General features: G+C 39.2%; 1 protein-coding gene across 2 annotated transcripts; it reads right to left on the reverse strand.

Moving 5' to 3' along the window:
- Positions 1-2,060: 2,060 nt before the first annotated feature.
- On the reverse strand, positions 2,061-24,754 carry tcea2 (transcription elongation factor A (SII), 2). 2 transcript variants are annotated; one of them, XM_038722260.1, is made up of 10 exons: positions 24,573-24,754; positions 20,209-20,271; positions 15,301-15,406; positions 10,243-10,330; positions 7,755-7,915; positions 6,633-6,689; positions 5,608-5,762; positions 5,156-5,302; positions 4,848-4,919; positions 2,061-2,422 (listed from the first exon to the last, which is right to left on the reverse strand). In XM_038722260.1, the coding sequence occupies exons 1-10, from the start codon at positions 24,639-24,641 to the stop codon at positions 2,414-2,416; spliced, it is 927 nt and encodes a 308-aa protein (XP_038578188.1). In that variant the 5' UTR covers positions 24,642-24,754; the 3' UTR covers positions 2,061-2,413. The 2 variants fall into 2 exon arrangements, with proteins under 2 accessions (XP_038578188.1, XP_038578187.1); XM_038722259.1 differs by having other exon boundaries at positions 7,755-7,918.
- Positions 24,755-25,494: the final 740 nt, after the last annotated feature.

Below are 25,494 nucleotides of genomic sequence, written 5' to 3' on the forward strand. Positions count from 1 at the left end.
AAAGCAAGTTGACATGTTCCTCAAATCTTCGCCAATCGGTCAAAACCTTACAGACTGCAGACTGATAAAACTCATCATTTACATATTTGACTCTTTTAGAGTTTCCATGAAAAAATGTAAACATCCACAGTCAACATGGTTACCTACCCATTTATTTTTCCCATAGTCAATATTATACGTCTCACAGAGCTTTTCTATGGTGAAACTTTCAGAAGGTGGGAGCTTAAGATTGCGCTGTTGAGAAAACAGATTTTTTATTTATTTATTTTATCCACAGCTTAAATCAGTTAACTTAAAACATTTTTAACTTTGGTTGAATTTGGTGGTCATAAGGTATACCTATATGATTGATGCATTATCCAGGAGAGTCCTTTGTTTCTGTTTTAAGCAACACTAAGGATAATGTTAAAAGAAATAAATTCAATGGAAATAGATAATGAAGAAAAATACTTCTGGAACAAGCAACTCAACTTTACTGCAGAGAAAGAACATGCTCCTTCAAACCTCAATTTAGTTACTGTAATATGCGCCAATCCATTACTATTAAACAAGGAACAGTCCATTCAAATAATGCTGGATCAAAGTCAAGCAGTAGTGGATCTGAAGGTCACTGAAAAGTTTGATTTAATCGGAACTGATCTTTTATGAGACTACGTGTTATAGTATACACTATCTCTGAGAATCCTCCGTCAATATAGAATACACTATTTAATTTCATAAATATATACACAACAGAATCACAGAATTAATTATTTCACTGTTTTTATACAGGCTGTATAAAGCACAAAACTTTTTTTCTACTAATATTATGTATTGCAATTGCTTCCAATTCACTGCTAGCTTAACCAAAAGTCACAGGCAAACATACATTCAACATATATGAAAAATAATAATAAATACTAATTTATTTGCTTTAAGTTTAATGAAGCACAAAATAATGGCCCTATAAAAGGTTTACCAACTTGTTCAACACTAGCATTTGCTAATACTAACAGCTAGCTAGTTTTGGTAACTATATATTTTTTGATATTTCTGCAGCTTTGGCCTGAAAACATGGTGAGATGTTACTACATAGTAAGCTACATACAAAAATATTTAAAACTAACCATCACATTGTCTTTAAGATATGATTTCTCACTCAAACCACACTGTAAACCAAATATGGTCAAAGAAAAAATGAGAGAAATTTACACAGTCAGATTGTAACCTGTTGGCTAGTTCACTGTAACCACGTCTCTCTCTGATCCAGCAGCCCTGCGTTCTGTCTACACCACGACTTCAGTCTGTTTTCCATCCAGGGAGAAGACACCTAACAGAACCTGGTATCACAATGGCCTTCCAGTGTCTCTCCCATGCTCATGTATGGAAAGAGCTCAGCAGTGTTTCCACAACAAACACAACAGGAACTTTCTCTGCTCTGCTTTCTCACCACTTTTCATCGCCTCTGTCAACATGCTCGCGTCATTTGGAAAACGGAGAGGACGGCTCGGGTTCATACTTTAATTAATTGTGATTCATTTGATTTATTGTTTAAATGAATGAAGGTGACACAGGCCTCTGTTGTCATAGGGAGGAATTTCATAAACAGTGATCATGTTTACATTTTCTTGAAGATAAAAAGTCTATACTTAAGTCAGACTGTTGCCTTTTCTTTATAGTGTATTGTTTATATAATAATAGAAATCACTTGAGCAACTTAACATAACTTGAAAATCATGTTTTTATTTACCTCCAGTGGTTTAACTACTCTTCTTGCTGCAGTTTGTTTAAAAAAAATACACAACTAAATAAATCATAATAATTCCCTTATGGAAGATTATTAAATAATTATGGTTACACTATTTACTCAGCATTTTACAGTTGAAAACTAAACTTGTCGGTCCTCTGGTGGACAAACTATGTAAGGGTGGCAGTGTTTCTAAACCACTTATCTGCAGACATAACACCAGACTATCTATGTGGTCTCTCTAACTGACTCATTAAAATATGTGAAAGCGGTTGAGATATTTTGCTAACTATTAAAATCCAGACCAGCCACAAAGAGAAAAGGACTACAGTGATGTTGTCTTAATCCAAGAGCTACTTTAATATAAATGTTAAGGGCAAAATATGTGGCAGCACAACATGGCAAAGAAAGGCACATCCACTGTTTCTACAAGGCCTAAATGTGATTTAAATCTGGCTTAAAGCTTCATCTAGCGTATGAAATAAACTCTGTGCTCCATACAAAACAAATTCAACCAATAGAAAACGTTAACTGGCTTATTTTTCTCGTAATATATAACAGCTTTTAGTTTTATAGATATATAAAATTATACAAAATAAAGAAAAGAACTATATTATTTTTTTAAATCCACATTCAGTTCACTTAAGTCAGTTTGCTTCATGAAGGAATAATAACCACAGGTCCTCTTCAACAGAACTGGAAGAAAGGAAAAAAAAAGAAAGATCGTGATTAAGATTCTTTTAAGTTTCAACCTATAATTAGAGCTCATTTTGCCTAACTTAGAGGTAAAGGAGCCCTATCCAAACAACTTAAATGAATTTCCTTCCTCATTAAGCTGTTCATTAAAAGCTAAAACAAAGTTACGCTGAGTTTAACTTTAAAACGCAAGATGCCATTTGTTTACTTAATTAAAACCCTGCATTGTTTACATGTTTTCTTGCTAGATGTCTTTTTTTTGCTGCCTTTGTGGGTACATTGCTATGTTTGTTGGCACGTTACTGCTGCCAACTGCCAATCAGTGGAATAGCATAAAACAATACAATACAAATTCACACTCCTTAGCAATACTAGTGGTCAAAAACTCCTTAGGGAAGGTTTATCTCTTGCCGCCATCTTTGTAAGTTATTACAGCCAGAAAGTACTTGCTTTGAGCAAAGCAGTGGAACCTGAACAGAGCTGATGTGGGATGAACCAACTTTTTAGTACTTTTAATTAAAATTATTTCTCTTTGATGAACTCAGCTAAAAAGTGCACTAATCTCTACATTCTATTTAAATAATGGATGAAGTAACCATGTGTCATGTGAAAGGTGTCACCCGTAGTGACAAACAAGAGAATGTAGGTCTACAGAGCTTTGTAGTTTATTTTAGCGCATAGTTTTGCTTTTACAGCACATTTTCTGTTTGGTCCAGTCTCAGGCTCTCAGCAACCCCGCTTTTTTTGATAAGCCTACTGTACACTATCGGCCCAGCACCAAACAGCGAGAGAGACAAAAAGTTAACAAATAGCTGATGAAGAAAGTGGAGCATCCACCAATTTTTTTTCAGGGGTTGGTGCAGACCAAACCAGAGACAGAAGGATGGTAAATATTAGACTAACAGTTATTAACAGATTTGCTTAATGTTCTTCAATTGATGCAGATTTAATCACAGTAGATTAAGCAACATATCTCTAGTAACACAAACTTTTAAATATTTTATTAATTTGCTTAATTAGCTTTAAACATTTTTTGGTGTTGGGTGTGTTGTTGGGTTAATACCTACTATGTATAATGTCAACTTTCCCATCCATCCATTTCAGAAATACAAATGTGGTGCGGACCAATGAGCATCTTATGAAGAACTACTGGCAGCTATGGGCATGGTTTAGGTATGACAACAGCAAGAAGCAAAGCAACTGTTCAAGAAAAACAGTGGCGTCTCCTGAAGAGATTGGCGTAGATGCTGTTACTGCATCAGTTGTATCCAAACTGGAGAGTATTTCTTCATTGAAAGAAGAGCAAAGAATGGCACTGAAGGCTTTTCTGGATGGAAAATGTGTTTTTGCTCTTCTCCCAAGTGGCTTCAGCTCTCTTACGACATCATATGGTTCGTTGATCTGATTGGTTGAAGTTAACACTGATAGACAAATGGTTCATCCAATCACCTGCCAAGTATTTGTTGAAGGTGCCTGCCCTTTTGCAGTTATCAAGAACAACTTCTCAGATGGTTAAGTGTAATAAATCATCTGGTGCATTCGCTTGCCAAATTACACGAAATAAATATTTCTACATGTGATGTTCTGTGTGTCATTGTAATAAGAACTTCCCAAAACTACAAGAAGGAGAAGGAAGAAGTAACAATGGAGAAGAAAAGAGAGGGATGCAATGGAAGGAGGAGGGTGAAAACCACAGCGAGGAGGTGTGAGATGTAAACAAGAGGTGAGGGAGGGGAAGGATGAAATGTGAGGAAAGTGAAAAAGAGAGAATGAGAAGGAAGGAAGGTGAGAAGAAGACAAAGAATTAAAAAAGAAAGATCAAAAATAAGCTGTAAAGCAGAAACATTTGGGAAAGAAGAAAAATTGGGGGATGAGAGCGTTAGGACATAAAAGGTGAACGGAAGCAGCACTAACTGAAGGAGAATAGAGGAAGAGACCAGTCTCTGCTGCCATCTTGTGGTGGGAGTCTGTTACTGACATTCAGGTCAATCACTCAGCCTTTATTACACTTCAAAAGGGAAAAAAAGTGTATTGTAATTTAGTTATTAATTGATTTTAACTGGACCTGTCCCATGCACATAAATACTTCAGTAAATAATGTCATATATATATATATATATATATATATCTCAGAGTGCATTTCAACATGAGAGATGAACTGTTAAACATTTGATAAGAAAACACATATTTCATGTTTATTCTGAACAACCTTTACATCTTTATTGTATAGATTGATTTTGCAGGTTATTTTTGTGAAGGTTTCACTTGCTGATGGGTGGATGGGTACATACATACACATTTATTTTATGGGTGGATATACATAGTACATGGAAGAACTGATCTCTGTATTTTAACCCTAAATTAAACATTTAGCCGTTTGTTAATAATATTCAATACTACTAATTAGTATTTATTGTTTCTTTACCTTCCATCGGTTGCCGCAGCTGTTACATAACACAAAGGTGGTCATTGGCTCATCAGCACTGCGAGTCTGGACCTACGACACACACATGAAATAACATAATGAAATATTTACCTCAAACTTTTAAAAAAAGTTTTTTTTTTCCTTTTGCCATTTTAATGTATTCTTTTGAATTCGTCAGATTTTATTTGCCGAGTCACAGTCCTGAAATGCTCCAATCCTGATTCAGGCATGTAAAACACTTTGTAACTTTTGTTTTGAAAAAGTTAAAGAAGAAAATGAAGTTTATTTTTTTTTTTAAGAAAACACACCTGTGTGTAGGTGCAGCTCTTTCCGTGACACTTGTTGCAGATGAACATGTCCGTCTCAGTTCCTCCAACCTTCGACAGCTGATGCTCTCTGATGGACTCTTTAGTCAGAGCCTCTCTGATCTGCTTCAGCTCTGCACTCGCCATCTCCTGCACACACACACACACACTTCAAATATTTAAATAGACAGGATTCAAATATTTACAGCGGTTAGATGCATTCTTTGACACTTGAATGTGCTCAAAAATAAAATATCAGTATCACTAATCTGCATTTATATGCTAGCTCAGTGATATTTGCAATGAGGGACTAGACAATATTTAATCTGTTTATCAGATTAATATATCTCTTTGACCTTCATCTTAAAAAACCCCCACAAACCCTAAAACCAGCCTTAACACTCAAACAGCCCCTTGAAGATGTAAGGATGAGACTAAATGTCTCCATGACTAACCTCAGCGGTCATGCAGGCAATGCGTTGAGGCGAGATGTTTCCACACAGGACATTACGCCGCAGGTCGGGATTCTTCTGGTCCTTCAGGTTGGAGATCCGGCTTCGTAGACGAGATTTATATTTCATATCTGTTGACTTAAACTCCTGGAAGATCTGTGGGCACAATGAGCAGTCAAGGACAAAAACACTACAAGTGATGACAAAACACACACATCCTGTATGTATCCATCACATGCATCTTGGATGCGACACTGCCTTAAGCTCCTCTTCACTCTGAATAGTACTGATTTGACTTCACGTAAAATGTAAAAATACAAAAGGATTTGCACACTTGCACATAATGTATGTATCTGTATGAAAAGATTCTCAACTTAGCAAGATGTCTGCTAAGTTTGCATCAGTGAAACTAAAACACATAGGATCTTGAAGAATATTTGGCTTGGAGTCAAAGAGGATTAAATGTCTACAGGTTGTTCAAGGCTATGGTGCTTATTTTGCATAACAACACAAAATTGTTGGATGGACAAAAAAATGGGGAGACAGCCTTACTATTCTTTAGGTCCACTAGAGGAAAGCTCATGTTGTTAACTAAATCAGAAAAGTGTAACACCTATATGGTGACAATTTAGGACATCTCAGCCTCAGCTTATCAGGCTCAGCTCTGCGTTGTTAAAGTCAGCTCAATTCTCATCAGCTTCAATTTGGGCTGAATACATTATGTTTAACCATTCAACTGAGATCATTTTGGAGGACATAGTTTGGGGTGCTGTTGAACTGTATTGCATCATACAGAGAGTTGTTTCTGTTATTTAGCCTTCCATTATTAAAGTGAACATGGTGGACATAATGCTGAACAGACACACGGGCCTACGTCGCCCTCACAGAGTCCGTCTGCAAACACAGCTCAAGTGTTTCTCTAACAAAGTGAAACACACCTCGACAGTACACTCAGATTAAGATCTTTCATTCAGGTGTGAAATCCTGTTCTGTTGGTTCATGTGTGCATTGAGAAAGTGAAAGGATATCCTCTTCAATTTGTGCTGCGAGGTGCTCACAGTCGACTCCAATTGTCTTGTGGTCATCTGGAATGAACTCAAACAACACACACACGATTGTTTAATTTTAAGTGTTATAAACATTAATTCACTTTTTACAAAAGCAAAATGAATGACACCATGATGAAACAAACTGGGAACATGCAAACAAAATTACTAACACACATTTGCTGCCAGAGTTTGATTTTCACATATTTATTTGATTGGTTTATTGTTGTTGGAATAGATCTTTTTTTTTTTTTTGAGTACTTAGTAATGCTCTTACCCAGAACTAGGGATGAAACAATTACCGGTTTAACGGTAAACCATGGTAAAATTCCTGACGGTTATTATTACCTTACACATTTTAATTACCATGACAACCGGTCACAGCAAACTGTCCAGCATCTCCCAGAAGCAGGCTCGCATGTGCAGAATGCAACGTGGGTCTGTTTGGGTCAATGACAACACGGTGGAACGCTGCAGAGATTTTTCAGTCACTCTGAAGTCTGGTCGTATTTTAGTTTTTATGAGAGCGCTGAGGGAAGCTTGATTGAAGAAAATAACCTTATAGTGAACGCAGGGCGAGTTAACTTTTAGCTTTGGCTTGTCTGTCTGACTTGCTAACAGCGTGTAAACTGAAGCTCTGAGTGTTGCTGCTTTTGTAAAAACACTACAAGTTGTTCTGCTGCTGTATGCGTTGTGTGTTTTTATGTAATTGTCCATGGGGTCATTGTATTACATATATTATATAAAATCTTGATAATGCACACTGTTTATTTTTTATGCAAACAAAATGGCAATTGTATTTGTAGTTTTCAATATAAAACTTGTGGAAATGGTTTCAGTGTGTGTATCAGTACATTTTAATCTTTTTCGGCACATTTTTACAATACCGTGATAATACTGATAACGGTGATAATTTTGGTCACTATAATCGTGATACGAAATTTTCATATTGTTTCATCCCTACCCAGAACAAATGTTAAGTTTTGATCCAATTGGAAACAAGAACTTTTTCCATTTGCTCACTTTGGAATTAAAAAGATCACCCAGGTCTTGTCAACTTTTTTGGATTGTGAAAACACCACCTATAAAAAAGTACTTCCTCACCATCAGTCTGCAGCGCTGCCACCAGCAGCTCTCGGCACTTGTTCCGCACACTGTCGGTGGTGACGGGAGCGGGGGGGAAGGAGGTGACCAGAGGTGGGAGGGTTGGGGTAGTGGGACTAGTGGGCGTGGTTGGGGTGGTGGGGGGCTCCCTAGACTTCTTGCTGCTGAGTAGTAGAGTAGAAATGATGCAAAAAATAACGCAGTAGGGTTTGGAGTGACAGAAACATGACTGTGGTTAAAGGACAATCCCACTTTAAAGAGGTCGTATTATGCTCATTTTCAGGTTCATAATTTTATTTAGGCGTTTTACCAGAACAGGTTTATATGGTTTAATTTTTTCTTTGTTCGGAGTTGTACATGCACAGAACCTAGGTAAGGACTACAAGCCAATCAGAAGCAAAGTAGGGCGGATCCTGAAAAGCAAGGTAGTGTGATCCAAAATAAAGCCACTTTAGACGGTAGCGAAAGGCCAGGCTTCTCATTTTTAAACGGTGCGTACGTACAAAACAGGGCTGGAAATGTGCGTACGCCACTTCCCAAGCAAAGGTTGTGATCTATAAAAAACAAACGTGACGGGGAAATGCGCGTCCCGTTAGTAAACTCTGAACCATGCGTACGCACATAAAGAGGAGAAATGAGAAATGGCGACTCACATGGCAGAAGGATGAAACTGCGAAATGAAGGCCTACTACTGTGTAAAATATATTGAAATATTGCCACTGAGTCGTATAGGCTTAAAGCCTTTCTAAATAATCATACACTCGTTTGTGAAAGAACTCCTCAAATATGTTGGACAGTTTAATCAGGAATTATGTTAATTAATAGGCCTACTTGCATGCATTGAAATTTATTCTCATAAATAAGGTGAACAGGACAAATTATATTTAACTGTTGCTGTTTTCAATGTGTCAGTCGAGCAAATATGAGTGAATAGTTTCATGTAGTGTTATCACATGTTCGTTTCCTTATCGAGCCAAATGCTGTGCACCAGCGTGTGGATGCGATGCGCTGCTTTTAAAAACACATTTTGGAAAAATAACACTATTTTATTGTCATTTCACAGCAAGTCACGGGCTATTTCTTTCAACTCATCGCCAGCCTCGTTAAGTGAGTGGGATGTAAATACATGTTTAAACAAAGGTGGAATGCATTTGGTTTACTCTCTTTTCAAATGGGGGGACCCAAGTTAGTACCTGGGTCATCCCGTCTTGCGTGTGTCCCCACCTCCGGTCAGTGACGTCACTACTCAAGAGGGATGTCCCTTCCTGCAGATCGGTTATGAAGGGTTGGAGCGCCGGTGCCCCCTTTCCTCCGTGTGTTGCATGAAAATGCGTTTTTTTTAACCACCAAACAACATGCTTCAGCTTCACTAAAAAGGAACATGAGTGTCACACTGAGTTAAATCTCGTTTTGTAGCTTCTCTTTCAGAATTTGCCTCCTTTTCTTCATGCAGTCAGTACGTATTAATATTAATGAGGGGCGTTTCACTGACCATTTATAGGCAACTATGGCCGTTTGAAGGGTCAGACATGGAGCTCCCTCACATGCACCACATTTCGCACGGTTTTATAAGTCTGAATATTTTTTGGCATACGCCATTTTAGGCTTTTGGGCACACATACACTTTTGGTGAGGTTTCTACGCACAGTTTTATAAATGAGACCCCAGGTTTTTAGGCAGTTCAGAAGCAGAGTTTTATGAGGGACATGGGAACTCCCTTTCGGGTGGACTTGGGCTTTTTCTCTTACATGCAAATCTATTACATGCACAAAAATCATATATTCCACAATAAATGAAAGGAAAAAAGCCAAAAAGCATAATATGACCTCTTTAAACCTTCTGTTATTAAAGACAACATGGAATGGAAAATTCCCTTCTCTTCATGAGAATCATGCTGCGTTCCAGACAACTCGAAAGCTTCAGAAGTCCAACTAGAAAAAGTATATTGGCTATGTTCCTACTGGGGCAAATCCATCTACCCCAACTTCATGAAGAGGAGGTTGTCAGACGTCACACAACAATGGCAGCACCAATAGAAGCGCATATTATGAATGGTAAACATCAACTAAAAGGCAACATAAAGTATGTAGATTTGCCTGTATTTAATTAAAATAATACATACTATCATATAGTTAAACCACCTATGTATGTAAATTGATGTTGCAATTAGGTAGTTAATACACACACAATCACTAAACAATCTCTGAAATTCATCTTCTCTGCACAAAAGTTATTCAGGAAAACGTTAAAAATGCCAAAAAATGTGAAAACTAAATATACTTAAATATACAATATGTACTGACTTTTGAAGATTACCAACCAATGTAGCTGCACAGGAAATTAATGAGTAACGTATATTTGAGTCACTGTGTTGCCACTGGGAAATTCAGACATCCAGCTGTGACTGGAACGCAGCATTAGTCCATCTTAAGTGGCCTCATCCTCATCCATTGTAATTAAAAAATGACATCATCACTGTGCGACAGACCTTTTCTCGCTGCTGCCAGAGTCCTTGGAGGTGGATGATGACCTCACAGGTGAGCCTTCCTTCTTCTTCTCCTTCTCATCCGAACCATCTGAGACACAAAACAAAAAACACATACATGGATACACATTTCTGGCTCAGTCATAATGTTAGGGCTGGGCAATAAAACAATATTAACTATCTTGACATAATTTTTCTCAGTAACAATACAACAAATGTTCAATGAATGTTCAATGTTTGATATAATTCATTTAAATTACAAAATGAATTAGCACTTAATTATTTTTATTAAAGGTTCAGTGTGTAAGTTTTTGTACGATCTAGTGGGGACGGTTGCAAATTGCAACAATGGATCACTGCACATTAAGGTGCCCCTCAGATGGTCCATTCCCCGAGATGTGAAGTTGTTCTTACGACTTCGGTGTGTTCATGTGCTCTTAAGTTGGAATGTGGATTCACCATGGACGCTACTACAAAGATGTGTTGGATAGGATTATCATCAATTTAATTTCTAAATCCAAAAACAAAAATGCTGTGAAAACTTTCAACATATGGTCCTTTTTTAATATCTTTATACAATCTAGACCTCCCTTTCCAAGCGTGTAGGAGAAGCTACGGTGGCCGACACGCTCTGTCAGCCCTTGTGCTAAATAATACGTGTGGTCCTCCATTTGTTCTAATTGCTCTTATTTTCTTTTTACTTCTAACAATACCAGACGACGACGATGACGACTACTACGTACATATTCAACGTAGTGACAAAGCAGAAACAATGCAAAATGGAAACTTCCATGATAGAAATGGTTCGTTCTAAGCTAATAAAAACAATAAATAAAACAGTTCATTATGTTTTTATACACTACTAAAAACATAGTACAGAATCTCACAAAAGTACACCCGACATTTTTGTAAATTTGTTTATATCATTTCATGTGACAACACTGAAGAAATGACACTTTGCTACAATATAAAGTAGTGAGTGTACAGCTATATAAAAAAATGTAAAAAAAAAAAAAGCTGTATAAAAAAATAATAAATAAAATAACAGTGTAAATTTGTTGTCCCCTCAAAATAACACATCACACAGCCATTAATGTCTAAACCGCTGGCACACTCACTTTTGTGAGATACTGTATATTATCAGAGTCGGGTTTATTGCCAGGTACATTTTCACATACGAGGAATTTGCCTTGGTATAAATTGGTGCTTACAATACACATGAAACAAATAGAAATATATAAAAAGTAAGGAGATCAAAAAAAATTTACAAGTATACAAAAAATACAACAACACTACAATGACAAGAATGCGCATGAGCATAAAGCACAGTTGAGCGTTGTTGTAAACTGTGGGGTCAGAAGTGTGTATGAGTGTGTGTGTGTGTTTGGGGAGGGGGGCATGAGAGTCAGTGACAGACAGGACCCGGGCCTTGTTGCGAAAGCCCACTGCCATCGGAAAGAAACTGTTCTTGTGGCGAGAGGTTTTGGTCCTGATGGACCGTAGTCTTCTGCCAGAGGGCAGAGTCTGGGAGGGGTCAGCCACAATCCTTCCTGCAAGCCTCAGAGTCCTGGAGATGTACAGTTCCTGAAGAGATGGAAGGTGACAACCAATCACCTTCTCTGCAGAGTGAATGATACGCTGCAGCCTGCCCTCGTCCCTGGCGGTGGCAGCAGCTCCTGAGTGGTGAGTACCAGATGGTGATGGAGGAGGTGAGGATGGACTTGATGATGGCGGTGTAGAAGTACACCATCATTGTCTTTTGCAGGCTGAACGTCTTCAGCTGCCGCAGGAAATACATCCTTAGCGGGGCCTTCTTGGTGATGGAGGTGACATCGCTCACTTGAGGTCCTGGGAGATGATGGTGCCCAGGAAGCGGAAGGAGTCCACAGTGGCGACAGGGGAGTCACCCAGGATGATGGGGGAGGGTGGGGCTGGGCTCATTCTAAAATCTACGACCATCTCCACTGTCTTCTGAGCGTTGAGCTCCAGACTGTCACCAGATGGTCAATCTCTCACCTGTAGGCGGACTCATCCCCAATGAGCCCAATGAAGGTGGTGTCATCCGCAAACTTCAGGAGCTTGACGGACTGGTGACTGGAGGTGCAGCTGTTGGTGTACAGGGAGAAGAGCAGAGGGGAAAGAACGCATCCTTGAGGGGAACCAGTGCTGAGGGTCCTGGAGTCAGAGAGATGTTTTCCCAGCTTAACATTCTGCTTACCGCCCATCAGGAAGTCTGTGATCCACATGCAGGTGGAGTCAGGCACGTTCAGCTGAGAGAGCTTATCCTGTAGCAGGGCCGGGATGATTGTGTTGAAAGCAGAGCTGAAATCCACAAACAGGATCCTGGCGTAGGTTCCTGGGGAGTCCGGGTCCTGGAGGATGACATGAAGGGCCATGTTTACTGTGTCGTCTACAGACCTGTTGATTTTGTAGGCAAACTGCAGGGGGTCCAGGAGTGGGTCAGTGATGGATTTTAGGTGGCACAACACAAGGTGCTCAAAGGACTTCATAACCACAGATATCAGGGCGATGGGTCTGTAATCGTTTAGTCCAGGGGCCCGGTCGCCACTCCTAAACGCATCTTCCTTTTCCAACCTCTGCTGTCTGAGCTTAGCTGTGATCCGGGGTTTGTCATTGTTATAACTCACCCTGGAGCGTGTTGGAATGCAGCTGCCCTCACAGAAACTGATGTAGGACGTCACAGCCCCTTTATACTCATCCAGATTGTTGGTAGCAGTCCTGAAAACATCCCAGTCAGTGTAATCCAAACACGCCTGGAGGTTCTCTACAGCTTCACTGGTCCACTGCTTTGATGTCCTCACCACAGGTTTATAGATTGTTAGTTTTTGCCTGTGTGCAGGAATCAAGTGAACCATGGCATGGTCAGAGTGTCCCAGTGGAGGTCGAGGGACGACGTGATAGGCACTGCTTACTGTGGTGTAGCAGTGATCCAAAGTGTTCCCCTCTCTGGTTGGACACTTGAACTGTCTGTATTTGGGGAGTTCATGGCTGAGGTTTCCTTTTGTTAAAGTCACCAAGAACAATAACAAAAGGAGTCCAGGAATGTCTGCTCTACCCACAGTACACCATCAGCACGTTGGCCTGCGGTGGGATGTAAACACCGAGCAGAGAGTAGCTAGCAAACTCATGTGGAAAGAAGAATGGTTTACAGTGTATCAGTAAATATTCCAGGTCATGACAACAGTGTTGCTGAATCACTGTCACATCGTTACACCAGCCACTGTGAATGTAAAAACAGACACCTCCACCTTTTGTTTTGCCGTAGACTTGTATGTCGCGGCCTGCTGTGTAGACCTGGAAGCCAGCCAGCTGCAGCGCAGAATCCGGTATTGATCCACATAGCCACGTCTCCGTGAAGCACAGAAGAGAAGATTAAAGTCTCTATTTTCCCCCACCAGTGGCTGAAGTTCGTCCAGTTTATTGCACAGTGAGCGCACGTTAGAGAGAAATATTCCCGGTAGCAGCGTGCGGTGTCCTCTTCGGCGTAGTCGCACCAGCGTACCAGACCTCCTACCTCTCCTCCGGCGTCTCACCACATGAACAGCGGAAAGTGAAGCCTCGACCAGAATGTCCAATAATTCCGCTTATGATACTATAAAAGTCGGAATTAAATCCGCTGGTGTTGTTCCCCTGATGTTTATGAGCTCTTCTCTGGTGAAAGGGCTCTGGGTATCACAGCAGAATGCAAAGTTAACAAACATAAAATTAACAAACAGAGCGCACCAAAATACCATGGCTGCCCTGAGCGGCGCCATCTTACCATTTATTGCATTTCTGTCAAGAGACCCTCCTAAATATTACACACTGAACTGGGACCTTCCTTGTAGAACTGAGTTCCTTGACTCAGTACATCAAGCCGACCGTCATTAACCTAGTTGTTGTTGAATCTAACTTTTTTCAATTGATGCACCTGGCCAAAATAAAGCATATTCTTCCGAGGCAGCACTCTGAGTGCGCCTTTTAGCTGGAATGCGTAACTCGAGCATAGTATTTATTATATGGTTGTTTTGGCTTTATTTATTTGTATTTCGTACCTCGTGTGAGCTATGTATTTCATGTCTGTTATTTATTTTTCTGTACAGCACTTTGTGGCTGCTTTGGCTGTTTTAAAGTGCTCTGTAAAATAAATTTTGATAGATTGAATTTTACTCATACAAAAATGATTTTACCATAATTGTTGTTGAATAACTGAATGTTCTACCTCAGATTTATTTCACAGTGTCTCGCAGTTTGGCAAATGTTTGTCATTTTCTGACCACAAAGAAAAGTTTAAAACCACACTTAATGGTGCGTTCCATTTGACATGGGAAGTCGGAATTTCCAAATTCATAGTTCAAAATTTCAAGTCGGATTTCTGACTTGGGAAGTCAGGGGGAACCGCACTGCCCCAACTTCTTGATCCGAGATGGCTGTTGGGGTATCAACAGCTGTAGTTTATCCTGCTTATTAGCACTTCTGTGTTCACAGAAATTTTCATACATAAAGTGCTGTCCAGCTGCTGTCTCTGGACGTGTTGCCTATGAGTAAATACCGCACAATGCTTTTTTTTTTCCTTTTTTTTTTTTTTTTTTTTAAATCAACCGCTGTTTCAACAGCTAACCTGGCTAATTGTAAACAATGGCTGGCTGAGCGAGGTTTTCCCGCTTGTTAACTGTAACGCTGTCAACTCGGGTATGAAGTCGTTCCCAGCTCCCACCTCCGAGGTAAATGGAACGCAGCAAAATCATCAGATTTCTTCAACTTTCACTCAGGAGCAAAAATCATTTTAAACTTGCCATATTGCTTGGCCCTACCTAAAATTAAGAAACATTACGCAGTAGACACATCAACATTTCATACATGTACAATGAAACCTGTGGAAAAATTTTGGATTTGATTAGAAGATTGATTTATGAGGCAAAATTCCTATATCATAGCAAACAGTACAATTATCTTTCTTCATTACCTGTATCATGACAGTATAGTTAGTGTATTTAGAGAGGACATCATGTCATGTTAGGTCCTCACAAAGTTAGAAGTAGGAGAGCACTCAACGCATACCCAGCAGTTTCTTCCAGGACTTAATGAGAGCTTTGGCCAGAATCTGAACTTCTTCATCTGAACTCTGCTTCCTCACCGCGTTCACTGACATCCCAACTCTGGTTGACTGCGAGAGCGAGAGAGACAGAGAGAGAGAACGGGGTTGTGAAAAACTGATATATGGTTTATATGTTTTCATACTATAAACATTATACATATAAACAATTTCTTTCCTAAGAAACCAGTACATACATCCTTGGTGTTTGTTTTTACTTATTTGGTCAAAATTTTAACAACCAAAACAGAAATCATTTTATTTATCCGCCGTGATAGTGCCCCCCACGCTCTTCAGTGGCCATGACTTTTGGGTTCCAACTGACAGCGTTTGTGCTGTAATTTGATTGTTTCAACATCTGTGTAAGCAGGCACTAAAATAGTTAATGTATTATGTAACACCACAGTTAACAAACAGTTAACCAACTGGTGGGTGGGGTGGGTTAATGAAATTACTATGAAATAAATTAATCATGTTTTTATTGCCCCTTTTGTGAATGGGTGTAACATTACATAAAAACGGCACACGGCTGCTTTCTCGGTCACTTGGAACAGCCATTGTTCTGCGTCCTATGTGAAGAAATGGGGTCAGATTTTCTGCATGCGCACTCCCAAGCCTCTTGCCTACTTATTCTGCACTGTACACACAGTGACAATACTACAGCTAACGAAACGGAGTCTGCCAACACCAAAAAACAACCGGCTCCAAGCACAACACAGACTCCAACACAAAGCATGAGAAATATATTGTGATATTGTGCTTTAGTTGTCTCAAGTGAATGAAAGTTATTGCCGACCAATTACTAACTTTATCCATTGCAAAATACTATAGTTGTAATGTTGTGGCTTGCCACATTACTTCACCAGCTAACACAATCCATATTACTATCCTCTGTACCAGTATTATGTCAAAGTGCTAATTTTAGCCAGCAAGAAATTATATAATGGTACAAAGCAAATGTGGAACTATTCGTTTCTAAAACTAATATTAATGTAACGCAAGGGCGTCCAGCTAAATTAGCATGGATTGGTTGTGTGTGGGTCTCAGTCCCTTTAACTTAGGCCTTCTCTTGTTATATCTGTTTCGGCCGATGCCAAGTTCTTGCTCTTGAGCAAGTGAGGAGCACATGCTCGGGAACCTAGTGGTTGCAATCTGAAACGCTAGAGGCCACTGAAAACTCCACATTGCCCCACAATAGCCGTGTTATAATTTTTGTTAGTTTCTTTTCACAAAAAGTGTGGTAAATTAATATTTCAGTTTGGCTTTAACATGTTATGCTGTTTAAAATGTCTTCATAATGTCTGCACAATTCAAATCAATATACTTTATAGGCATGAATGGTTAGGTTCAACAATGTTGTTAAAGCAGAAAGTCACATATAAACAATAACAAAGTATATATAGAAATAATAAACAATAAAATTAAATTAAAAAGGGCCTATATGTAAGTTTTTCAACGAAATTACTTATGAATCAAATTTTCATTGCCTAAATGTGAATGGGCTCAAAACTCACTTAGAAATTAAGTTTACTGTGACCACCCCCTCCCTGTTTCTGTATTTTTGAGAGAAATAAGGAGTCGGCTGTAGCCTTACCAATTCAAAATAATAGCTGCATAATGAAAAGACATCAAATTCATTCAAACGTCATATTCTTTAATTATAATAAAAATATCCTATTCAGAATTGCCGCTTCATAACATCATCCTCTTATTGTGGCTTAATAGGGTGACCAGACATCCTGAAAAATCCGGGACGGTCCCAAATTACGTGCAGTTGTCCTGACTCCTGTCTGGTTTGTCCCAAAAATTAGACCCAACATGAGTTTTGATTATAGCCTAAATAACATTAAATACTGATCGTTGTGTAGTTCTCTCGCTCCAGCAGAGGTTGCAGGTTATCTGTACATTGTGTCAACAGCGTTGTTACAGCCACAAAGTAACACACGTCGTGCTCTTTTCCCCTTTTTGTTTTCTTGTGGTAAGTGGAAGTTACAGTCACGGAAAGAGTAGCTTCAGGCAGCCACGGCACGGCGGAGACATCTGACACGCACTGATGACATGAATAAAATAAAAATAAAAATTAGGTAAAAGATCATGATTTATCCACTGTTACATATCCCCAGTAACTGTGTTTTTACTAATGACAAACAGGCGACTTCATGAACAAAGATAATTAATTTTAGTTGTTGTGCTTAGATTCCTCCGTCCTGAATTTCACTCATTCTCATCTGCTCACCCTATGACTTAATCTTAGATTTTTAGCAAAGTTTGCAGTGTTGCCAAAGTATTTCACTGTCTTTGCACACAGATCACACACAGCGTCATTATTACCTTTTCAGCTAAAATACAGCCAGACCTGACTGTTTTTAGTCAGCCAGAGTCAGTATTCAATCGCAGGTAATGTAAAGGGCCGCAGCGGCTCACTTCAAAGAAGCTCCGTCACAGAGCCGTAGCGCGAGCATGACTTGGCATGAGGAAAAGTAGTTGCAATCAACCGAGTATAGACCATTCTGATGACAGTTATATACTTATGATAAAACATACACTCACTCCAAATTACTGAGTTTAGATCCTTTTATATGAGTATCGATCCTAGAGCAGGAAACGTTGGTATCAGAAATAGATACTTTAGAGTCGATCCGCACATCATTACTCATGAGTTCAAGCGAGCACGCGTACGAGTACACACCTGGTTGCAATCTTAGAACCGCACTGCTAGTGGCTGCTGAAAACTACATAATGCCCCTTTAAAAAAAGAACAAACGAACTAAAACCAAATTGGTCTTGCATTGAAAATATGTCTTGCTTTTTGACAAGCAGTAATTTTTCTATGTATGTAAAAGTTCAGCATCTCTCCTGTTAAAATACCAGGTGTAAACAGACATGGTGGAGTCGGTGGATAATGTAGATGCTTTGGTCTTTAGCTCTAAGGTCATCGCCACAGAATTATTGTTGCACAGAGGCGCTCATGCAGCAGCATGCCTTGTGCAAAGACATGTTGTTTTCACTGACATGCAGACACGGATACAGAAACATGGGATATAAAACAAGAAGCAGAAACAAAGCGGATCGTGTCAATGGGTGTCGGCCTGGATATGAATTAGTATCTGGTAGTGTATTATGAGCATTTATCACTTCTACATCACTGCAGCAAGATTAGGAGTTCAGCAAAAAACTTTTTTTTTTGTTTTAATTTTTTTTTAATTACATTAGCATGTAAGAAAACCTGTGTATCAGTCAACAGAAATAACTTCTTGGTCATCCTGAGGCCAGACTAGTAGTGGCAGTGCTAGTGGTTATACTAGTACTGGTAACAGCAGTGATAACTACCGTAAAACTTCAATTAATAGCCGAGCCCCAAATACCTCCTTTACTGGCCTGGTGCGGGAACACATTTTGACAAATAAACGCCTGCCTTAATTAAACGCCTGGTCTGGTTTTTATAGAAGTTCTTTGGATTTATAAAACCTCTTAAACCCCATGGGATCGCCCGCTTTAGCTGCTTCTAAGCTGCTTAGATCGTTGATACAAATATTAATGTTTAAGCGTATGATCAATATGTCAATATGGACATGCTGAACATCGTTAGATCGGTTAGATTCTCCACAATACCACTGTTAAGTTCATTTAACGGAAACAACAAGACCCAAAGTTGAATTCTTCTAGATTTACCGGTGTAACCTGCATGGCTACAAGAGAGGAAAAGGGGGGAAAAGTGCTGACTCACGTTAAGTTTGAAGCGCTTGTTAAGTCTGCTTGTTAAGTCCAAATGTGTCTTCCTTTAATCTGTAAGGGTCCACCCATCAAAAGAATCAAAACAGCTTTTTAGAAAAATGTATCCAAGTTGTAAATCCTGTCATGTGAAGTCCATCGCTCTCTGTCTGCTAACATCTCTCATCCTAAATATTATTTGTATACAGACCTAATGGATGACAGTGGTAAGATGCTTCAGTTTAATACATTTAAAGACAAATTCAAAATCCAGTGCTCATTTAAGGAATATAGCAAAATTTGTAAAGTAATACCACTTCCTCTTGTGAACCTAATCCAAAACACGCTCTTACAACCAAACATACATAAGTAGTCTTGCCAGAATCGGACAAATGCAAATAAGCGATAGGAAGTGCGACAATAAAACTATTCGCAGCCTTTCTCTGGGTGTTTATTGGAAAAGGGAAAAATCTACCACCTTTTGTAGGTGTAACAAGACTCTCAAAACTACAATGTATGACATAGTAAAGTTACGGTGACACGGAAGGAAGAGCTGAACAATAACTGTTGAATGAACGGAAATAATGTGCCTTCATTATAATTTCATAATTATCTATTTTTGTTTCAATTTTGTATTTTTTTTTTGTGTGCGTCCTAAATTGACCTAACATGTAAATTTACTATCACTAGTATTGTTGTTATTATTTTTAGTGGAGCCTTGCTGTTCTCTTATGTTTTGTATGGTTTTGAAGAATGCAAATAACTTCCTGACGAGATTTTGTACAATTGTGAATCGTAAATAAAATTTTTTTAAAAACAAACAAAAAAAAACAACATCGCTCATCCTGCACCGTGTTTTCGTGAGGTGGCTGACTTCAAAATAAAAGTGCATAAGCCTGTCTGTCGAGCTAGATCAAATGAATGACGTGTATTTGATATTGTTTAATAATTTTTACATAAGTATTATTCTGTTTGATATAAATAAACTGTCATAGTAGTTTCAATTTTGTGCAAAGAATAATAAAGGCCTGTCCCATATGGACGCCTGTCTCAGATAAAGGCAGGGTCAATTCAGTGATATTAGCAAATAAAAGCCCCAGCTATTATTCAAAGTTTTATGGTAATCTACATTAGGTTGTGTACAAAGGGGTGGAGTTAATTACCTGCAGGGTCTCCAGGGACATCTTGATGTTCTTTAGTTCCCTCAGCAGGTCAAGAGCTCCATCCTGTAGACAGAACAATAAACAAAAACCCTCACATCACCTTCTTACCCAGTAAATGTGGCCTCGTGTGAACACATCAGTGAGTAAACCCAGAGGATGAATCTTTTTTTCCCCAATAATGGGTGTCTTTCAAACAGGGCTGACACTTAATCTCTGAATTTTTTTGTTCATTAAATGGACATCCATCTGGCGAACTGACAGATTTGTTTTAGTGGACATCACACATTTAACCAATAAAAGTCAAGGTGACTTTATTGCATGTGAAGATTCATGGTTTCTTCCCAAAACTCCCACCCACAGCTGAACAACTGTCACCCAGATGCCCTGAGACAATCGTTCAATGTATACTAAAAGGTTACAGAGAAGATGGTGAATACACGAGAATGTATGTCAGTGAGTGGAGTTTTGCTCACTATTGTTCAGGAGATTGTCACTTTAATTTCACTAGGTTATCAGCATTATACAGCTAGTTAGTTCACTAGTGGTAAATGCCACATCATTAACGTTGGAAGCTTACATACCTCAAATTTAATCAGAATTGATCAAATTACTATGTGTAATATGTCAATGTTGTTCGTGGTGCTAAACCCAGTAAATGAAAATGATCCACTACTTTACAGCTCTGCATAGATTTTAGCCTCCATTAGCTCATTGTTTTGGTTCTCTAGCTGCACACATATTGTATCATTCATCGCTCTCAATAACCTCCCAAATAAACCACAGCCAGCTGCCCCAAGACAACACACACAGGCAAGCTGAGGGTACCCTCCCTGCCCACCAACCAAACAGCAGAGCTGTTGAAGACATTCAAGCATTTAGCACATCAAGAACAAGATACTTCCCTTAGGAGTTGGTGGAGACCAAACCAGAGCTAAATGAAAAGTGAATATTGGGGAAAAAAACAATGTTGCTCCATGTCTGCTGGATATAAACAGTCAATTCTTTACTACCTTAGCCACAAGTCATACATAGGTGAATTTATTTTAAAGAACTCATATTATGCTCAGGTTCAAAATCTTATTTAGGGGTTGTACCAGAACAAGTTTTCATGGTTTAATTTTCAAAAAACACAATATTTTTGTCATACTGCACATTGCTGCAGTTCTTTTCACCCTGTGTGTTAAAGGCTTTGTTTTAGCTATGGAGTGATCATCTTGCCTCTACATGAGCAGTTCCTAGTTAAGGACTACTAGCCAATCTGAAGCAGAGAAGGGCGGGTCAGTGAGGAGCCAGTAAACACAGCTTCTGTTCTGTTGTATATCTTACCAGCTTAGCAACATGGACGGGAGCAAGAGTTTCAGAGTGGTGAGTTATTAATCTGTAACAAGAGTATTTACTTTTCATACTTTCATCCAAAAAGTTTTAACTGAGCTCTGTCTCTACATCACAGTAACAACTTTATGTCTATTGACTGCCTGGAGGGTAGCTAGTGTTTGGGAGGGAAAGGAGAGGTGTGTGCTGCAGCTCAGTGTTCTTTCACCTGTGTTTTTAAGGGTGTGTCGGACTGCCGCTTGACGAGCATTATGACATTTTGCTTTCATCCATGCATCGTCAAAGGGAAACGGCTGGACTACAAACAAGCTATTTTAAGGCAGTTCAGAGCAGTGTTTTCTGTGGGAGTTCGGAACTCCCTTTGGGGTGGACATTTCAGATTTTTCAATTTGCAAACCTATTACATGCACAATATATATATATATAACTCAATAAAGGAGACGGAAAAAGCCAAAAGGCATAATATGACCTCTTTAAAGAAAACTGTATATAACAGTTTCTGCTGAGACCTTCTCCATTATCCACACTTGGTTCAGGCTGTGGTGGTCATGCAGACTGAGGATGGTTCAAAAATATATGAAGCTTTTAGTTTAATATGCGATTGGTCTGTATGTAGTATAGGGATCCATAACACTGTGTCCAAAATGTCTTTGGATAACCACCGCTTCACTGTGCAGAACGACGTACAGTACTGTGTAAAGGTATTAGGCAGGTGTGGAAAAAAAAGTTAACATGTCTACTTTTGAAAGCATTCTAATAGATTATATCATTTAACAAAATATAGTGTAAAGTGAATGAACACAAGAAAACACCAAAATCAAATCAATATTTGGTGTGACCACTCTTTGCCTTCAAAACAGCATAAATTCATCTAGGTTCACTTGCACACAGCTTTTGAAGGAACTCGACAGGTGGGTTGGTCACTTCCAGGACTCCTTGTTCTTCTCTACGCTGATGATAGTTCTTAATGACTTTCACTCCATGTTTGGGGTTGTTGCCATGTTGCAGAATAAGTTAGGTGCCGATCAGATGCCTCCCTGGTGGCCAGTACTTCTCAGCATTGAGGAGACAATTGATTCTGACCAAATCTCAAACTCTGTTCGCAAAAATGCAAGAAACATCCACCATGCTTCACTGTTGCCTGCAGACTCCTTTTTCGATCCGATTGCAAAGGGAAGTAACCATGATGTGTCCTTCATCTGCTGCAGTAAGTTTCCTTGGCAAGTTTCTTTCTGCTTCTTTAAGACCTTGGACAGCACATCTGGAAACTCCTGTTCCTCATTGCTGAAATTTCACCAAATTCAATTTGATTTAGATTTTTCTTCTGACTTTCAATGTCGGCAGTTCTCTGTGCTGTTCAGACTACAAAACTTGTGTTGTCTTGTAAAGGCCACGACATACTTCCTTTTGAACAATGCGTAGAACAATGCATAGGCTTAGACAGGCATCAGCGATGCAAGTGGCATTGTTCATATACTTGCCTGCGCACTTTGCGTGTACCTGGAGGATTAAACGTGAATCCACTTGGGGGCGAATCATGGCCAGATAATCCCTCACAGACACCGGATTATCTTCCTTGACAACCTCTGAGTTTGCACATCGTAAACAAACTTAACATAGTGACACTTGAGGAGGTTATGATTTTAATGAGACATCATAATGATCTCGGTAATTGCGGACTAGTTCCAGGAGTTTTATTGTAAACATCCCACCATAAATCTCCTTTTTTCAAGTCTGCTGCTAACCTTCTTCTTCTTTTGCGTTTAATGGCGGTTAGCAAACCAACTGCATACCACCACCACCTGGGCTGGTATGTGGAACAGTAGATTGCTGCTGACCTGCCTGATTAAACGAAGCATCGATGCAAAGAATTTGTGTCGAAGCATTTTATTAATCGATTTGATCAATTTAATCAATGAATCGTTTCAGCCCTAGTTCACACATAACAACAGGCGAGCGCCGATCAATCGCTGATTTGCCCCCGATCACAGCCCGACGGTTGGCGAGTGCAAGGACTGGAAATTGGGCTTAAAAATCATGTAGTGTGAACTAGGCTTTACTTGTATTTTGTTTATTGACAAATAGAATCTATTAACATGTATATTTTTCAAAGCATTCTTGCTTTACAGCATTCCTGATTTCCACTGCTAAAAAACATTTGCACAGTACAGCGTTTGTTTTCACATTCAAGTGTATAAGCACAATTTTGTGACATCATCAACATACAACTTACACAAGTGCGATGTACAGCAGCAGACATCTTGTGTCATCTGAGTTGTTTGAGGAGGAAAGAGGAGATTTTAACTATTTTTAAAGAGGGACTTGAACTTTTTTGGGGGGGGGACCATCTTTATTCTTATTCAAAGCAGACTATTTTTAATAATTTAACATAGTTGAAGGTCAAACTTCCCTGCTTATGAACAGAACTGCCCGCTGGCATTCAAGTGTTATTAGACATATTTTGATCATAAATGTCTGCATGTTCTTTATTCATGTACTTAATGCTTAATCTCTCCATTATAAAAGTAAAAACTATACAGAACCTTCCTGGGTTCATGCTAAACGTTTAAGTAAACAATGCTCCAACATGTGCAGTGACACCTACACATAGGCCTACAAATAAATAATAGTTTCTTCCCTAATAACTGACTCACTTTTTGCTCTGTACTCCAACACACAACAACAACCACATGAATTTAATAACCTCTGGAGCTACAGGTAAAACATTATGAGGTGAGTTGACTAGATAATTGATTCAAGCTGCGAGTGTTTTAATTGGCAGCTTTTTGACCAATAGCTGCCGTGATTTATTGCCAAACTATCACCAAAAATCACCAAAAACAGAAGCGTCAGCCTTGTTGTGTGTGAGATTATCAGTAGAAATGTGCAAACCCTCCTCCACAGAGCTGTGATCATGAGTTAAAACACACTCCCCGTGTTTCCAGAATTTTCCCTCTATCAGCAGTTAAAGGTAGAGCTCATCACCTGATCGCGTGTTTTCCAGCGGATGCAGCAACTGTTTTTACACTCACCGTGTTTTTCTTGTGCACCATTTTATCCAGCTTTTTGGCGATGCGCTCCACTTCCTGGTTTTTAGCCATTTTGAGCTGATTTCTCGCCTTCAGTTCTCCTCCTCTGCTGCGGTGAAAACCCCCATTGATGAGGGAGACAAACTCTCCCCGTCGCTCTCTCTTTCCTTCTCTACGCAGCCTGTCTGTCTACTTCTCTCCCAGCTGCTGCCTCCCTCTCGTTTGTTGTTATGTGACACCGTGGGGCGCCGGGAGTTGTAGTTGTAGTTTTAATTTTTTGACTCGCTCCTATTTCGTCCTGGAGTGGCCAAAAGGCTTACTGGAGGACACTTCTCGGGTGTGGGCATCTGATTTCTCCGCAGGGTTCCTTATTCATGCTGCAGCAATCATTAAAACTACAAAGTCAAAATGTGTCTATTTATGTAGCAACATTTTAGCCTATTTTATATATATTATCTTATTTAGGCTATATTGTTGGAAAACAGTGAGGAATTGCTTAAGTTAATTGAATTTGGGAGCAGCATCATGATCCTTAAGCAAGGCTCACAAAAGTGTTCTGATAATGTGATTTTCTTAATTTGTGCATACCATGCTTTTGTAATTTAGCTAATAAAACCACAGCATTTTTTAAAGTGTTGCTGTTTGTTAAAGGCCCATTTTTAGCTCCATTTTGTTCATGCTAGAGAGGCAGTCTGAATCTGGTCCAAACCTTCATGCTACAACATCAATACAGACTACAGGACACAAACTAGGCTATTATAGGAAACCATCTGGAAAGCTCGCGCTGCAAAAAATATCGCGGGTGACAGAGACCGTGAAATGTCAGGTGTAAAAAAAAATGTACATAATGGTTGCAGCACCTTCAGGACCTCTCATTGTTTTCTTTTTACTAGAAGGTATTTCACCACCTCCAACTATTTTATTT

Source organism: Micropterus salmoides, unplaced genomic scaffold (genome assembly GCF_014851395.1).
Source record: "Micropterus salmoides isolate LMB-PRFRI ecotype aquatic unplaced genomic scaffold, ASM1485139v1 Ms_hic_scaffold_16, whole genome shotgun sequence".
Classification (NCBI taxonomy): domain Eukaryota; kingdom Metazoa; phylum Chordata; class Actinopteri; order Centrarchiformes; family Centrarchidae; genus Micropterus; species Micropterus salmoides.

What these genes read in the sequence shown, in the direction of transcription:
- tcea2 (XM_038722259.1), bottom strand. Translation starts at nt 24,641, where the DNA reads ATGGCTAAAAACCAGGAAGTGGAGCGCATCGCCAAAAAGCTGGATAAA. An exon ending in GTCCTGGAAGAAACTGCTGG is followed by an intron (nt 10,331 to 15,300) that starts GTATGCGTTGAG and finishes TTTGTGTCTCAG; the next exon opens with ATGGTTCGGATGAGAAGGAG. An exon ending in GGCAGCGCTGCAGACTGATG is followed by an intron (nt 6,690 to 7,754) that starts GTGAGGAAGTAC and finishes AGTTCATTCCAG; the next exon opens with ATGACCACAAGACAATTGGA.